This window comes from Cynocephalus volans, chromosome 1 (genome assembly GCF_027409185.1).
Source record: "Cynocephalus volans isolate mCynVol1 chromosome 1, mCynVol1.pri, whole genome shotgun sequence".
NCBI classification, from domain to species: domain Eukaryota; kingdom Metazoa; phylum Chordata; class Mammalia; order Dermoptera; family Cynocephalidae; genus Cynocephalus; species Cynocephalus volans.
Window position 1 is genome coordinate 273,153,859 of NC_084460.1, and position 18,522 is coordinate 273,172,380.

Genomic DNA, 18,522 nt, shown 5'->3' on the forward strand with positions numbered 1-18,522 from the left:
AAACTTGTTTACTCTCAAACATACCTAGGAAGTAAATTTGTGTCATGCAATCAAAATATCGTGATCTTATAATGTATTGAAAATATGGACAGTTTTAATAATGTTTATGCCTTCTCAAGGTGGTTCTCCATTAATCATTTATTCTATTACTTTTATATATAGTATCATATAATACTGCAGTGTAATATAGTATAATGTTTAACACTGCAAAATCTAGACAAACATGATAGCAGATCAGGATACATTTAAAATTAATTCTCAAAAAGTTACATTTTCATTTTAGATCCTAGTTGTTTCTATTGGAAACATAATAATAGGTTCTGTCTTTGTTCATGTTTATCATATTTCCCCTTTTTTGGGAGGAGTTTGGGCTTATTTAGGTATTTTCTTTCCCTATTTCTAATTTTATTCAAATCTAAACACTGAATATTTCTCTCCATAGACGATTGCATTGCACTAGGAACTATATCCATATGCACTTATTTGTGTCTTTCATGCTGAGAGCTACAAGCATCTTTGTCAAGGACAGAGTGGTCCATGCTCACATAGGAGTAAAGGAGCTGCAGACCCTGGTAACACAGGATGACACACAAAATTCCATTGAGGCACCTTCTGTGGACAAATCACAATACGTAAGAGTTTTTGCCATTATCTCTCACTAGTGATTCATATAACATCACGAATAAATAAAATTTTACAGTCCACTAGATATGTTTTAACTTGTTTTGGCTTATCTCTGAACTAACTAAATTAGATGGCCGATTTGTTTACTGATGTTTACTTCCTCAATTCTGTCCTCTCCTGTCTAATCGCTCATCATTTTGGATTAGAGTAAGTGCTTGGGCTCTTTCCTCAAGAACATTCTGACATGGAAACTGCAAAAAGCACACTATTGGAATGGCATTTGATATATGGATCATAGCAACTGTTATGGCTCACCATTTTCAAAAGTAAAAAAACCATCAGCAAAAGCAGAAGCTTGGGATTTAAAAGGCCAGAATATGTCATTCCTTTATTGTGGACTCAAAGACTTGTTCCAATAAAAAGTTCCATTGTGCTTGATTCTGCTCTTAAGTGTTCCGGTGTTAGTAAATAGAATTATCCAATAATTCAGTTAATTAGATCACTGAAGCAATGTATCCGGAAATTAGTTACAGTAGATGGTCTTGATGCCTTCCACGTATCTAGGCCTTTCCTGGTAACTTTGCAGTGCCTGCTAATTCTGATTCTGACTGGCTTTGTGACTTACTTTACCCAACAGAAAGAAGTGGAAGTGATGGTGTGCCAGTGAGGGTAGACCTCTGTGAGTGGGCCTAGCCCAGATTGGCAGACCACCCACCCAATCCACAGATTCATAGGACATATTAAATATTGACTGTTTTAAGTCATTAACTTTGGGGGCAGTTTGTTTTGCAGCAATAGCTGCATAAGAAAGACCAGAATAAAATAAATTCATGGTAGAAATATTTTCTTCTTTATGCTTTTCTGTACTTTTTTGATTTTCTCTGATGACCATGTATTATTTTGACAAAGAAAAAATGAAGGAAAAGTGATTTTTTGTAACTTCTAAAAGAAAAATAATCTTATTTTAAAAATCAAATCAAATCTGTAGTCTTAAAAATGCTATGTTAAAACAACTTTGTTCTGGTCTCTTTCGACATGATTGTCCTTCATAGGTACAGAAGAAATATTAGACTATAAAGAAGAAACTGAAGAATTGTTCCTGGTGGTTTAATGTTGGCATCTAGTACAATGAAGAGTTCTAACGTGATCTAATTCTGGTTTATTTGTAACAGATTGGATGCAAGATTGCTGTTGTGATGTTTATTTACTTCTTGGCTACCAACTACTATTGGATCCTGGTGGAAGGTCTCTACTTGCATAGTTTAATCTTTGTGGCTTTCTTTTCGGACACCAAATACCTGTGGGGCTTCATCTTGATAGGCTGGGGTAAGGCATTTATATCTCCTTTCTTTTTTTTTTTTAAATTTTAATTGACATATTGTAATTGTACATGCTTAAGGAGTACAATCTGATGTTTTGATACATACATATGTTGTATAATGATCAGGTCAGGGTAGTTAATGTATCCATTACTTCATGCATTTATCATTTCTTTGTGGTGAAAACATTCAAAAGCCTCTCCTCTAGCTATTATGTAATCCAGAAAACTTAACTGTTAACCATAGTCACCCTACTTTGAACTCCAGAACTTATTCCTTCTAACTAATTGAATTTTAGAGCCGTTCTCCAACCTCCCCATGTTTTTCCTTCCCCTTCTCTTTCTCCAGTCTCTGGTAACCACTGTTCTACTCTCTGCCTCTATAATGCTAACTTTTTTTTTTTTTCTGTATATACTCCACTTATGAGTGAGATCATGTGGTATGTGTCTTTCTGTGCCTGGCTTACTTTCACTTAACGTAATGTCCTTCAAGTTGCATCTTTATTTTCAATCTGGATTATGGATTTGAGGATTTCCTGTCATGCTCATCATTAGCATTCCATCAGCTATTTTCCTGAAATAATCCTTTCTCATTTTATCTCTATCTCCCCTTCTTTCTCTCTCATTATTCTGTTCGTAGTGAAAATGTATTAAGGTCGTCTATAGTCTTTCCAGCAGTAACAAACTTTTCAAGTTTAATATATAGTTAGTGATCTTAGGCTAGATTCTTTATAGGATTCTTTGCAAGAAATATGAAAGAACATGTTGTTAGCTATACACGTTTAGAACTGCTGTGTTCATGTCTTATGTCAATATTATCAATAATTTCATCCTAAAATTTTTGATTTTTGAATTTCTAAGCTATAATGATGTGTCTTTGATTTGTATTTCTAGGTCATAATATGAGAATGCAAGAAAAGAGCTTATAAGCCAAGAACCATCTTGACTACATTTAACAAATACAAATGACAAACTAATTATGTGGGCTTACCATGTCTTTTAAAAAGGAAATCACTCAAATTTCTTTTGGCATAGTAATTAAAAAGAAAAAAGATATTAAGCTCACATTCCAAAAATGACTTAGTGCTGGAGGGATTACTAGATTAGGTACTAACTCAACATGACATGCAGAAAAGGATGCTGTTTGCTTGTTAAAATTTAAGAGAAATTAAAACTCATATGTGGTTAAAATTGAGAAGAATCTGGATATTAACAATTGCAGATCTCAATTACTATTTTAATATTAATATTATGAGGTGGTTAGCATAGGAAAAAAAATTTACTAAGTGTAAAAGTTTAAGACTAAATTTGGAGGGTTTTTTTTTTCCCTATAAGAATATTCCTTTGCCTGTTTTGCCTTAATATTTTTTTAACATTGAAATGTAAATAAAGAATATTGAATTTCCTGCTAGCTAATTAATAACCTTTAAGAAGACAAAGGGTCAATTTACTGTTACACTTCATTTATTATGAAATAATAATCATCACAAATAAAGTTTTATTTCTGAAGGCAGCTCCTTTGTTTTAGGACTCTCCCTTATCTTTGACTAGCAGCGAGTGACTAAAAATAAAAAAGACACATTTACTTTTTAAGGGCACTTTGGAAATTTCCTTGACAGTTGCTTTCAAATCATAATTGTATCTGTGCACCCACATAATTACTATAAATTGGTGAAGGTGTGGATAGAAAATTCAATAATGAATGTAGATGTTTGTCTGAGTTATATTTTATTTTTTTAAATTTCTACATCATTGGTCAAACTCATAATAAATTCTTTTTTCTTATTCATTGACTTGATAGCTAACTGGTTCTGGCCTTCTCATCAACTCTTTAACTGAGCTATATCACTCAGTCTGTTCCTCTTTAAAGTCAGGAGTTTGTCCCACTGAAACCCAGGAAACTAGTTTTCAAATCTTTCCATGAAAAAGAGAATAAAAAATAGTCAAGGTTCCATGAGCTTCTCTGCAAGTATGGGTTTCTTACCTTCCTGGACAACTTTTATTAATTTATCCCCCAAAATTCTGGCATGGGAGTATCAACTACCACAGATAGCATCATTGCTTGAAATCTTCTTTTTGTAGAATAATTTAAGAACATACATGAAAGCAAGTAGGATTTTCATGGAAGCTCATTGTGAAAGCATATTACATGCAACATTATGCTCACTTAATTAGCTAAAATCCAAAACAGTAATAACCAGTCTTTATAGAGTTATGGTTCTATAGCAAGTCTATCTTCTGACTCTCTCCTTGCAACTCCATTCTCTACAAATTCTTGACTCTAGGGCATATATAATGAAAAGAATAGTAATATTCTTTTAAGATTATCTCTCTGCTCCTAAAACATAGCTACTATTTAATGAAGTATATATATATATATACAAATCTGTTTGATTAATAGATTGTTTTTCTCTTATCTCAACACTGAGTTGATTTAAAAATATTATTTTTATATCTGACTCATTTTTCTAAATTCATTCTCCAAATGGTCAAAAACATTATAGCTGGTTTGCAGGATCCTTTTCTAGAGTAATCGATAGATAATCCAATTTCATACTTTCTCCCAATGGTGTGATTTATTGGCTTCGTTAGAGAACAGAGCTTGCTTGGATTTCTTTAGCTCGATGAATACTCAGAACTCTATTACTCACATTGTAGTGATGTGTGGAGTTACATTATTTACATTGATTTTGATGATTTTTAACAATAAATTGGAAAGGAAGGAAATTACAATCTGAAGAGGAGCAGATGTGACCTTTACTAAATTGAAGACACATATTTTAAATGATGGTTTTTACACATTTTTATCACAAAACAAGATTTATGAAGGAGTAAGGAAAATACTGTTGATGACTGCTTTTTTTCTTTCAACCAATCACATTCTTAATTCTCTCTCTCCTAGCCTCAATTTTCCCATAAATAAGGCACTTTATTCTCAGTTTTACTTTATCTACATTTTTCCCCTATATTTTACTTCTGTATTTAAAAATGTCAGTCTTCTTTATTCTCATTGAATGTGGTAATTTACCTCAGTATTAGCAACCATCCTTAATTTCTAACTATGAGATTAGATGCCAGCATGTAGTTATTATCATATAAAAGTACCTATCCTGGTAAATATCATGTAGTTACATCTTTGTTGCCAAGTTTTCACATAGAATATTTTCATGTTCTATGTTCTGTGGTTCTGTTATCTCTGTATAAAATGATCTCAATCCATCAGACATTTTTTGATCACCCATTTGGCAGTGAATATAGTTTAGTCCCACACATGGGAAGCATGTAGTATGACCTGTTATGTTATTTTATTTGTCTGTTTGCCCGTACTGATCATATGTATTATACTCAAAATTTTTAATTGATAAAACCTGTTCTTCACAAATCATATTATACTAGCATGTTTTATAAAAATAACTCAACTTTCAGTAAATGCATATATTGAAGAACACTTAAATTCACATTAAGTTTACTTAAGTTAACATTTAGATTTAAAATAGCATTTAAATTTCAAATATTTTTTTTCCTGTATTTTTGTGCTCTAAGTTATATAGTAATGCGAGACTAAGATTGGTGATAGGAAATTCTTAAAGACCTCAAAGTGGTTCTTTATTCTTCCATGGTTGTCTCGATGCTAGTCTTGTGACTAAGCGACTTTTAAGACTATGAGAAAAACAATTTCATTAAGACATGGTGCCTGATATAAGATATTTGATATAATTATTATCTAAAACATATTGCCAACTCAAGCATGATTAATTAGTATTATATAGAACATCATTTAGGAAATTTCCGATCAGGAGTTGTAAAAGCAGAGATACAGATCTGAAAATGAGAAAATGTGAAAGTTTTGATCAAAGACAAACACTTTTTGCATACAGCCAAGATAGCAGAACAGCAAAGGGATCTATTTCAGGCCTTTTCTAACCACCCTATCGGAAGCAGCTTCCCCAGTACACAGTATCATTCTTGTTTTTTCTTCATAGCACTAATTGATAATGGAAGTTATTTTTATTAATTTTGCCTCCCTCACCAGAGTTTCAGGAAAACAGGGATATTGTTTATTTCTTAACTGTTTTATTTTCTGAGACTACACTAGTCCCTGACATATAAACAGGCACTTTATAAATGCTTAATGGATGAATGGTTGGATGGATGGATGGATGGATGGATGGATGGATAGATAGACAGAATATACAAGCTGAGCCTAAGAAATAACCAGAACTAAGTAGGTCTATTTTGAGAAAATTTTCCTAGAACACAGAATTTGAGAAGATTTGTTATATAGAAATGATAAATAAAATTGGAACATAGAACCATAAATTCAAAAGTCATATAGGCAGGCTGAGGTTAAATTCAGCTAGTTAGATGGTTATGAGGACACTGAAGAAATTCTCTTTTATGGTTTCAACTTATTTTTATCTTTTTCTGAAACTTGTCTTCATCTGAGCCTATTTTTTTGTTCACTTTATTGCTAGGAAAGAATACCTGAAAAATTACAAATGTGGTTTTTAAAAGGTAGAGAATTTAATATCATGCTCAATAAAAATGTTGTAAGCTAGATTAAAATGTTTTTTTTTCTCCCTTTGTAAATTGCTTCCTAGCATCTGTAGTGTTTTCATTATGGTCTCTGTATATCTTTTATTTAAACCTCTTTCATCAAGGCCACATAACAAAAAGTCGTCTATTAAATCTTTCAGTCCCCTATTGCAGTGTTCCATTAAAGTTATGGTTTATGAATTTTTTGTGTGTGATGTCAGAATCTAATCAACTATAACATGAACTAAACAGTCAACCTTTACTGGGGGGGCGGAGGAAGGACTTGTGGAAAGTGAATATAATGGATTTGATGTTGCAAGCCCAGAAGGGGTTTATCATTTATGAAGGACAAATATCACATGCTGAAATCATCAAACTAACATAGTGGTTACCCTTTGTTAAGCTATTAACACAGCCAAATGCTTCTGTCTTGAACCAATATGAGCCCCCAAAAAGGAAGAGGCTGAACTGGAAAAAATTCTTGATTTTATAACTTATTGCATGTAGCCTCTCTCTATATTCCACTTTTAGAATGAAAAAGTTCTAGTTTTTTAAAAGAACAGCATCCCTCATCTTCTCATGAGTCCCTATTGTTTCATGCTTTGAAAGCATGTAGCTGTCAGGGTGGCAAGAATCAAAGTCAAATACACCAACCACTGCCTACTCTTGGCCCTGGGAACTTCAGTCCCCTCCAAATATGGCCTGACCCTACATCCCTCTGCTGAAAATTGGACCAACCTTTGTCTTCAGAATTTCAGGAATGATAACATCAATGTTTTCACTCTTTTTCTGAAATTGACAAGATGAAAGTGAAGTGGATTTTTCTTGTTCACATATCAGCATTTTTCATGTCTGTTTTTCTCCCTCAAATAGTATATTTTTCCATGTGGTGAGTATAAGAAAAGCCCTAATCTCAAAAGAAATATGGTGTCTGAATCCCTTTCTGATTACAGGGTTTCCAGCAGCATTTGTTGCAGCCTGGGCTGTGGCACGAGCTACTCTAGCTGATGCAAGGTGAGTAAAAAAGAAGAGGTAGACAGAGAGCCTCAGATTTTCTCAAGACTCAGACTTCCTGCTTGGAATTCACACCTGCTGCTGTTCTTGATGTCACTGCCTTTACAGATGTCATGTGTAGTGGTGCCTCTGATACATTACCAGCAAGCTGTCTATCCCAGAGGTCATAGAAAGAAAGACTCACAGACCAGATTAAGATGCTTGAGCTCCATGGTTTATAAAATCAACTTATACTGTGAGAAGCAAGGGGAAAGAGATAGATAAGGGAACACACTTAGGATATAGTGCAAGCAGCTGAAACAACCACTCTACCTGAGTCCTGCGGTAGGCAATGTCCACACTTCCTGTCTTTCTCTCTCTACCACATCAGCTCCCCCCAATGGTGCAGTTATGAGAACTGGACATGAAATTAAAGCAAGGAGACCCAAAAGGTACAATAGGTACCCAGGACCAATGACACACTTGCTCTCTCAGAGAGACACAGGGGCAAGTACGATAGCCACAGCTGTAGCTTCCCGATTAGCCTGTTGAGTAGCTGTGGGCTTTATTTGCATTCTTTGGACAAAAGACATGTGGGAATGGGTTTCACTAATCAGTGGCTGAATTAAGACTTCAAGAATATTGAGCACTTCCTATGTATCAGGGATATTTTGTGTTTCTTGTATATTTAGTACATCGTGAAAGTTTAGTACCCAGTTGCCTCATAGATAGTTAGTCCCTATGTTTAACACACATGTACTCTACTTACTAATCACTTCTCTATATTTCATGCAAGCTAGGGTTTCATCTGTCCCGTTTGTTTTCTTATATTGTATATCAAAATTAAATATTTTTAAATAATAAAGCAAATGCACATTCTAACTGTGAATCATTAAGATCTTCCAGGCAGCATGTGGTTAGTTTAATGTAGCATTTAGAATCACAGGGGAAACTAATTGCCTAAGTTCTCCACTTTTTAAAATTTAGTTTTGTATATGTAGGCCTTACCACCAAATCACTATTTCTCCAATTTTGTCAGTAGAATAAATGTCTTAAATAAATCTACTTAAAACATAATACAAACAGCAGTGAAATTGAGGAGAGGAAACTTTTAAATTGCTCAATATTCCATTTATAGATCTATAGTCTTAATAGATTATGAGTATAAACTTGACTTCTGTTTAAAAAAAAATCTTCGAGATTTTAGATATATATTTAAGAGTAGTCTAGATCTCTCTTTGATCATATGCTTTTTAGTCAGTAAATGCTTGTACACACAATATTATATATAGTATATTAGTACGGAGAATGAATATGAGTAGTTGGCAACTAAATAGTCAAAATTCAAGTATGTTTACTTAATTTAATGAAACTACTTAATTGGAGAAAGAAAGCGACTTTTGATGAGTGAAAACTATTTTGGATTTACTATAAAAAAGGAATTTTAAATGAGTTGTAACATTTTCATACATGGCTTTAGTCTTAAACTATTATGGCTACAAAGTCTGTACCATCCTTAAGATTATTTAAAAATAAAAACTGAAACAATCAAATGAACAAACAAACAAAACAAAAAAAATAAAATAAAATAAAATCACAGGGAAAAAAATACTGGGGTGATGGTAACAAACCTTTTCTTTAGCTTTTGACAGACCTGAGTTCAAATCTTGATTTAGATGCTGCTAATTTTGGGACCATGGGAAAGACATGTGACTTCTTTGTGTATCAGTTTCTCATTTACAGAACAGAGATAACAGTGTAAAAATGAGGTTGATACATACAAAACAGCGCAGTGCCTAGCAGATGGAGGCACTGAAGGGGAGCGCGAGGAGGAGGAGCTCAGCTGCAGGCATCTCACAGGCCTGTTTTGCCACTTCTTGGTTCTGTTACCTGACCTCTCTGAGCCTCAGTTTTCTTGTCTATCAAATGCAAAACTACTACTCTTCGCAGGGTTGTTGTAAGATCAAGTGGGATAGTGTATGTCAAACACTTAATGCAGAGTTTGGAATAGACTGGTAGTGCTAAATACTCACTAGCAAGTATTATTTCTTTAATCGTTTCATTAATTTGTACTTCCAGGTACTTAAAGTAACATTTTTGTTGTTATTCCATTAGAAAGCAGGACTCATTCTTCCATTAATCCTAGCTTACGATATTTTAATTTTTATACTGTCAAGCTGATGGAGTCCTGATTCTGCCAAAGTTAGGGCTTAAAAATTAGGCTGGAGAAGAGATGAGGGTGAGACGTTCAGACCCTCAATGGCCACCTTAGCGTTTTTGGTCTTTGTTCAGTGATAATGACAGCGAATTTGCATTTTACAAAGATTATTACCAGGACATGGGGGAAAATTGGAGGAAAGTAATAATAAAAACAGTAGCTAGCATTTTTGAATGCTGACCACATTTCAGGTACTTTCTAATTTTTTAAATATTAAATTAATTAAACCTCATGTCAGCTCTGTGAGATGGAGACCAGAGAAGTTGTGCCAAGGTTGCACAGCCATAAGTGGTAGAGAAGGCATTTGATCTGAGGCAGTGGGGCTCCAGAGGCACTCAATAAATGCTTATGGGCAGACGAGATGTTTCTATTGAGATAAGTGGCATTTTTATGATCTGTGGAGAAGAGTAGAGGGAATCCTTTTACAATATCACTGACAGGTGCTCACTTTTCAGTTGATTTAACAAATTTGGTAAGGAGAAGTACACATTGGACAATGACCATTGAACACTGGACAGTTTTCTTTTATTTTCGTTATATCAATCCTTTGTCCTTCTACCACTTGTACTTTTTTCTGTTCCCTAAATCAGAAATAGCTTATCACCTTCCATGGGCTTTTCAACAATTCACATATTTTTTTTTGTTGAGATATAAGATCATGCTTGTGTATTTATATTGTATGTATACATACAGTGTTGTCAACTAGCACATGTTTTTCTCATTTACATGATAAAATTAAATATATCTTTATTTCATGGTGATCAGAAAGGGAAACCATAACTTCAAGTGCTGTGCCTCTTCAGTATGTTTGCAATCTACTGTTCCATCATATAAAATCTTCCTTATCAAATTCCGGTATCGGTTAGTATGAATTTTATATAGTTATCCCTTTCTTGTATATCATCTTATTTCTCTTGATGTGCATGTCTAACTGTCTCATTTTTCCAGTAAACTATGAATTCTAAATGGGCATGAGTGAAATTCTCTGTTTTGCAATAGAGAACTCTCCAATGCTTGTTGATCAATTCTTATGGATCCATTTGGCTATTTTTCTCCATTTACTAAGTATCTATTGAGCAAGGATAAAGTTTGACGTTGTAAGTTGTTAGGAGATGTGGTTTTTCTTTCATTTGTGAGTTATGGCAGTTTCCCTCAGCCTCAGTCTTCTTATCTGTAAAATGAGAATAATATTCTTGGACATGATTAAGGTTGTGAGTCTGTGTCTGACTTGAGAATCAGATGAGAGCCATTATGAAAGGACTTTGTAATCTCCAACTTCTGGACAAACATTAACTATTATTACTTTCAGTATGGGTAGGGAATAAGTACTTTTTAAGGTATGATTATTATATACAAATAGAAAAAAATCTTGACAGTCCTTCTGTTGTTCCTTATAAATGTATGACGTTGTAAGTCACTCTTTACTTCTGTCTGTTCCACACACCTCCATGGCTGCCTGCAGTGCAGGCTGCCTGGCAAATGCTTGTAGTTAGCTCATGTGGACTTTGGGCAGAGCCCCCTTGTTGTCTGTGTTTCTCTTTAGGGGCTATATGATGAATGCACCCTGAAGCATTCATTTTTTCATACTATTTCTATTTTTAGTAATGATGAGTCAAAGAAAGAAAAGGAGAAAGTGGAAAAGCATTCAGGCACCTGCTCTTTGCTCTCACGGTCAAGCTTATTATTACTGGGCTGAACTGTATTTCCCTCCCCAAAATTCATATGTTAAAGCCCTACCCCCCAATGTAACTGTATTTGGAGATAGGGCCTATTAGGAAGTCATTAAGGTTAAGTGAGGTCATAAGAATGGGGCCCTGCTATGATAGGATTAGTGTCCTTATAAGAAGAGACACCGGAGAGTTTACTGTCTCTCTTGTTCCACGCACACAAAGAAGAGGTCATGTGAGCACACGGCGAGATGGAGGCTGCCTGCAACCAGGAAGAGAGGCCTCACCAGAAATGGACTGTGCTGGCACCTGATCCCAGACTTCTAGCCTACAGACTGTGGGAAAATAAATGTGTGTTGTTTAAGCCACCCAATCTGTGGTATTTCGTTATGGTAGCCCGAACAGACTAATACACTTACGACAAATGAAAAGGCGATTTAAGGAGAGACAGCTATGTAGCAATGCTGAGCATTCTTTTATGTTAACAGAATTTAATTTAATATCCACAGAGTGTGTACATTTCATGGTAGAAATTCTCTTTTTGTTAGCTCCTGGGAGCCTTTTTAAAATTTGAGCCAATACCAAAATAATTTCTTAAGGTATTTCCTTAAGAAATTATTTTGTCTGCTATGCACTGAAAAAATGCCAGAGTATGTGAGCACCTGAACTCTGTAAAGAATTCACTCTTTCTCAGCCTGAACTCTGTGGAGTCATTGTCTTTGGGTGCAGCTTTCCTACCACCTGCTACAAAGGTCTCATTCAAAATCAGTTTCCCTCAGTTCTAAAACTCACTGGCTTTGCATTTTTACTTGCTCTTATCCCTTTATGCTATTTGAATTTGTTAACAACTGAGGGACAATGTTATTTACATTGTTATCATTATTGCTGTGTTCACATAGTGATATTGGAAATCTCAGAGAAAACTTGCAGCATCAGCTATATGATTTCCAGGTGAGGGAGGCTGAGTCAGTAAAGAGGTACTCATTAATGCCACAATAGTCATATTCTGAGATACATAACTGTATAACCTAGATTCAGAATTTTAGAGATGGAAGGACCTAAGGCATTTTATGGTCCAATCCTCTCATTTTATAGATAAATAAAATGAGACCCAGAGACATGAGACATTCTCAAAGCTTACAGCCAGCCTTGTGCAGAATTCTGACTCATTCATCCATGTAACAGATATTCCAGGCCTTCAGCACAAAAAGAAAACAAATATGTTTACAACGTATTTTATATTGAATTAGATAGTTTTCTTAGTCATCTTGTTTTCTTTCTTAAAGATCATAAACTAAACCTTAAAACCTTAAAAATCATAAATATTTTCACTGAAAAAATAAGAAATAAAAGTTTATTATTTTTGAGGCAGAGAATCCATTGAACACATATGTTGAAAAATATAACTCGTGCTAAATATTGCTCCCAAACAGTTGAATTAATGTAAAAAATTAAATATGAAATATGTTAGATTATGTGACTCCTCTGTGCAAAATATTTTGCTTTCTTCCTACCTTACTCATAATAAAGTCTTGAATTCTATAGTGCCCTAATCTTGGATAGGTGGGTGGGGGTTCATTTTACATTTGATTTTGCATATAAAATTAAACTTGTTACTATTTATCTGACATGATTTCAAGATTGCCCTATTCAATTTCTCATGAAATTTGGCTTTTCTGTAGACAGAAAGTTTTTGTGGGTTTTCTTGGATGTAATCTGACCCTATTAGAGTGCCATGTCACGAAGCTCTGGTGGAGCAATCAGACTTTGAGCACCTCCGTAGGATGGACAGGGTCTACATGAACACACGTCTCTTACATTTGACTCAACTTTTTCTGATCTGGCCTTTTAAAGCTAGAACTCTGATTTTCTCTATATCTTCTTCATTCAATGATAAGAAGATCAGATGCTGTTTTTTAAAATAGCCTAAACTCTATTGAATATACAAAGAAAGTTTCTTGCAGTTCTAAATTCTATTGACAGTGTTTTTCGAGTAAGGTAGGCTAAGATAATTTAGAAGTTTGGGTTAGACAAATGAAATTTAGAAATGAGCAATTTTGTTTCTCTGTCCTTTTACTTACAAAAGCAAAACACCTTACAAGATACCTACTACCTTCTCCCTGACTCATTCAAGGGAGATAAGAGATGCCAATGAATGGGGAAGGAAATTCATAACTCCTTTGTTATATTTTTGTTTCACCATCCAGCAAGAAATGTGGGGCCTGCAATGGAAAGGACCAAGAAAAGATTCTTTCTGACATTCCTAGGACACCTACATATGCTGTTGGGGCCAGGCCCCTCGTGCCTGTGCCTCCTCTCTTACTGGTTGTGAGTTGTGGTGAGAATGCAGTATTCAGTCAATACAATTATCTGGATCCTTCTGGCAGAACAGTGCATCCGTTTCCAGCCCTGTCAGTAGGAAGTTCTACTTGCTCGTCAGATCTTTGTGCCTCATGCTTCACCATTCAGAACTACATTTCCTAGAGTGTTAAAATTTATTTTAAAAAATCTGAACAGAGGGTAGTTTCCAGGCCATATTAATGAACACAGAGTGAGCTGGGGGCATTGGAGAATTAATTAAAAACAAGGATTAATAGCATTTTCTTTAAAAAGTCTGAAGTCTCAGTTTCTTTTCTTAAATCAAGGGGCAAATTTGAAACTTTGACACTGAAAACCATCAAAGTCATGTTTTTCATGTTCTTAGAGGTAGCTGATTTTGACCCACATCCGAGTACAAGTATTATGTAGAGCTAGAATTGTATTTTTGAATCCCAGTGTGTTAGGAGACACCATGCAGAAATGTCCTTGAGGCAAAAAAAGAAGATTGTGAAGATTTTAGCAAATGTCAAAAACTGAAAAAAAAATTAATGGAATCCAAGAGCCTTGTAGGTAGTGAATCAATGTTAAATTTATATTCACAAAATATATGCCACCTTCCCTTTAGTAGAAAGCTTTTTTAGGGTAGTGTGGAACACATTCTGCATGTCTCAGTAACATAACTCTTTTCTGGTTGAATAAGGTGAAAAATAGATGCGTGTAAATAATGCTAGGAAATGTTCAATAATATGCAAATATAAAATTTCTGTGTCTTAGTCTTCCATGTTATTTAGATTTCAAGTTCATTGACTATGCAGATTTCAGTTTGATTGAACCAGAATTACACTCTGGTGTGGGGTCCGGTTGTTTTAATTGTGGTACATTCTCCTAATGAAATGCTGTGCTACTGAACTCTCTCGGAGCTGATATGGAAAACAATTGAAAAAAATACTTTGAAAAGGCAAATTATATAACAGTGTATACATTTCTTTGTAAAAGAGGGGAAAATAAGAATATGACATCTGTATTTATTTATATATGCATAAAGAAACATTGGAAGCATATACATAAAGGTAATAGAAGATGTTATCTGTAAGGAAGAGGAATGGGGCAGAGGTAAACAGGAACATGGGGAGACTGAGACATCTCAATGTCTGTCTTTTTATATAGTTTGATTTTTGACACAAGAATATATTGCTTATACATAAAAATTAAACTTTAAAAAGAAGATATAGTTATTAGATATGTACTGAAAATGTTTTGCCTTTAAGGAATAGTTGAAATAGCATTTCATTATCCATAACTTGCTCATTAATAAAAGTAACTCCTTGATAAGTTTATCATCTGGAAGTGTCATTTTATCCTCCAAATTTATTTATATCATTTACTGTTGCTACAATCAATGATGAATTTTGTCTAAGGAGAAAGAAACTGAAGGCTTTTTATTTATGTATCTTTAATTAAAAAAAAACTGTTTGAAGTGCTACATTAAAGTTTCAAGTAGAACTGGTTTTCTTTTTATCAATTCTGTGTTCTTTATTTTGGTGTAAGACATTTACCAGTATAAACCAGATTGGGTAAGGTTGAGTCAAACTTACTTTGGATTCAATTCATGTCAATTCAATCCAACAAATATTTATTGACTACTTAGGCTCTGTTCTAGGCACTTGTAAAATATCAGAACACAAAACAACAGTGATCCCTGCCCATGTAGAACTTAAATTCTAGTTGGGTGTGAGGGAAGCAGAAAATAAATATAATAAATAGGTAAATTATATAGAATTTTTGTTAAATACTGTTAAAAACAAACTTTTTGAAATTTAAAGATAAAATCATGGATCTTATACCAATATAAAGTGAACAGCTGTCAAAGATTTTTAAAAACTCATTAATGAGGGAATTAGTAAGATGTTATAATTGGCTCAAGGGAGAGATCAAAGACCCATATGTTTATATTCAGTAAAATGAATACTGAAAATTTACAAATAAATGCAAAAACTTGTCAATATTTACAGGATGTAAGTCAACTGCATTTCACTGTGCACAGCTAATTTTCATTTCTATGGACAAGAATTATTTGCATTCAGTTTTCTACTGCACTTCTATAGAGAAGAATGATTTGCATTATTGTCAGTGTTCTACAATTTAAGGAGTTATAAAATAGAGTTACTGTCATTTCTGAGAGAGGACTTCATCAAGTTTTAATTATTATGGCTCATTTCAATAATAATAAAAGTAAAGTATCAATTGCGCCGCATTTAGAAGACTATAATTTTCTTGTGGTGCTGGAAATGTGGTTTTTATTCTTGTCACTATGAAAGTGATTCAGCAATATTTATAACACTACTTATCTGCAAGGGGTAGCTAATGGTATGGAACCAGGACCCATTACATGTTTTTTCCACTTGTTTGGGTGTTTTACGGTAAGATATTTTCATCTATTTGTTTCTTAATCAGAAGCTTGAGACTGGAGTTTTTGGTAAAACTTAAAATGCTACTTAATTTTCACTACCTATTAGCTTTGCCAATTTATTCATGAAAGTTCTTTTTCATGTTTCAGGTGCTGGGAACTTAGTGCTGGAGACATCAAGTGGATTTATCAAGCCCCGATCTTAGCAGCTATTGGGGTAAGTTTAAAAGCTTCTATATAGTTAAAAAAGAGATGAAAAATTAAACTCCTTCTAAAACCCAGAGAAAGTTTGTCACTTTATTCTGCAATAGATTTGGGAATCTCTCATATGTACAGCAATAGCTGTTGGGAGGCTCTTGTTTGTGGCTGACAGTGAGACCCCTGCAGAAAGCACTTTAATCAGCTGGTGCTTGGGGACAATTGTGAGATTTCAAAATATCTATGAACATTTATGTTTAGGCAATTGGAAGGCCCTTAATCTCTTTCTCTTTTCATCCATTATTTTATATCTCCACTCTAACATTTTGATCACTTGGTAGTAGGTCGGGGTGGTGGGGAGGGGAAAAATGGAATAGCAGGAGAACAGAGAAATTACTGAAAAAATGGTAGTATGATCCATTATAGAGCATTACCTAAAGCTTTTATTTGGCATACTTCTTCCAAGGATAACTCCTTGGATTTCTGCGGAAGCCTAATAGGTAATAGAGAAAAAGACTAGAGTTGGCAATGCATACTGTACTGGACCTTGTCTGACTGTAATATTTCAAATGTGTATTGCATCTGTGTTGCAAAGGAAAGCAAAACTGCACACTTCCTTGTGTCTAACAAAACTCACCAAAATGTTTACTGCTAGTTTTCCTTGAAGACTTTAGTGCATCAGCTTCTCTGAGGTTTGATGAAGAAATTATACCACTTTTTGTTTTCCTGGTGTTCATGTATGTAATACAAGATTACAAGCATCTTAAAAGCAGGACTACTGTCCCAAAGCTAAATGTGGAATCTATTAAAACCCAAAGGATCCTTGCAAAATTATTAGGAATTGAAGCAAAGGACAGTGGAGAAAAGTAAATTATAGGGCATTTTTCATTGAAAAAATTGATTTTTATCCAAAGCTTTGTTATTTGTTTACAGATCTAAGTCACAGTATCAACATGGGTGAGAAGTTTATTTGCTGAAGTTTCTAAGTTACAGTGTAAAACAGCAAAGTCAGGTGACTGAAGAGCTTCTAAAAGATTCACCATGTGGTGAAGGAGAACTAGAAATGGTGGTACACTCAATAAATTTCTAAGAAAACTTAGGGGGAAGGTCATTTTCATCTTGAACTAAAATTATGATGAATTCATGGGCTTCAGAGCAAGAATTCTTAAATGCTTTTCCAATATTACAAAGTTCACTGAACCTCAAAAATCACAGAAGAGATTCAAGAGCACCTTTCTGTTCATTGAGAGTTACCTTTTTGTTTCATTATTACAATTCAGGGTTATCACAATTCCCTTGAAGCTTTTAATTTACTCAAATCTACTAATGTATCTGAAAGTTTTCATAAAATGTCAAGAATTGGATTTGAAATCAATATCCCACTTATTTTTTTAATCAATAATTTAGAGAAGTTTGAATTATGAAAGAGAAAAGCTAAAAAGGCAAGTGAAAAACTAAGTAAAGAAAAAACAGAATTACAAAGAAAAACTGCAAAGTAGAGTTTGCAATAAAATAAGGGAAATACCTTGAGAAATAAGGAGATACACCTCAAGAATAAAGAGCTCCCAGGACAGATTTGGCTCTTCTGGCAGAAAGAATGTGGAAGGCCCCATGTGGATAATTGCATCGGAGATGTGTAACACCAGATGGTAGGATTGCCAGTGGCAGCAGTTCAGATGATCAATTTAAAGCTCTCACTGAAATCCTGGAAATCCAGGAGTTCGAAAATACACAGTAAACACAAGTTAATACGTTTTAAAACTTCGATTCCAAGAAGAGTGATTATTTTATGTAGAATCTCAAAGACCAGAGCTTTATATACAAGACTGGCTTTGAGAAAAAAAAAAAATAAGGCATCTAATATCAACTTTGGGAGTAGATGGGGATTAATAAACACAAAATCCTGAGCAAAGAGAGCCATGATTAAAGGGGAAATTCGTTATTTATTCTTATCATAGGTTGGGGGGGTATGACAGCATCTTGGAGTGTCTGAACCGAAGTTGTATGTGAGACAGTGTCAGGAGCTGAGACTGCAAAGGGGCAGGGGCCATACCCTGAAGTGCTCACATGCTTTCTAAAGAATCGAAACCTCATCGCACAAGTGGAGACAGGTTTTCACGCTGGAGAGTGATAGAGATTGTTCCTTGTTCAGAAAGATCCAGGGCTTGGCCGAGACTGGAGGTGGGGCAACCGGATAATAATGGGTGCCTGCTGGGTGGGAGTTTAAGTCACAGGGACCACG

At 34.4% G+C, this 18,522-nt stretch overlaps 1 protein-coding gene across 2 annotated transcripts in view; it reads left to right on the plus strand.

The window, feature by feature from the left end:
- Positions 1–18,522, plus strand: part of PTH2R (parathyroid hormone 2 receptor) — a 103,382-nt gene that overhangs the window by 54,908 nt on the left and 29,952 nt on the right. For both annotated transcript variants that reach the window (XM_063077591.1, XM_063077592.1), the window contains 4 exons: positions 443–632; positions 1,797–1,950; positions 7,432–7,492; positions 16,233–16,299. In XM_063077591.1, the coding sequence (XP_062933661.1) occupies positions 443–632; positions 1,797–1,950; positions 7,432–7,492; positions 16,233–16,299 (472 nt within the window). The remainder of the gene's footprint in view (positions 1–442; positions 633–1,796; positions 1,951–7,431; positions 7,493–16,232; positions 16,300–18,522) is intronic.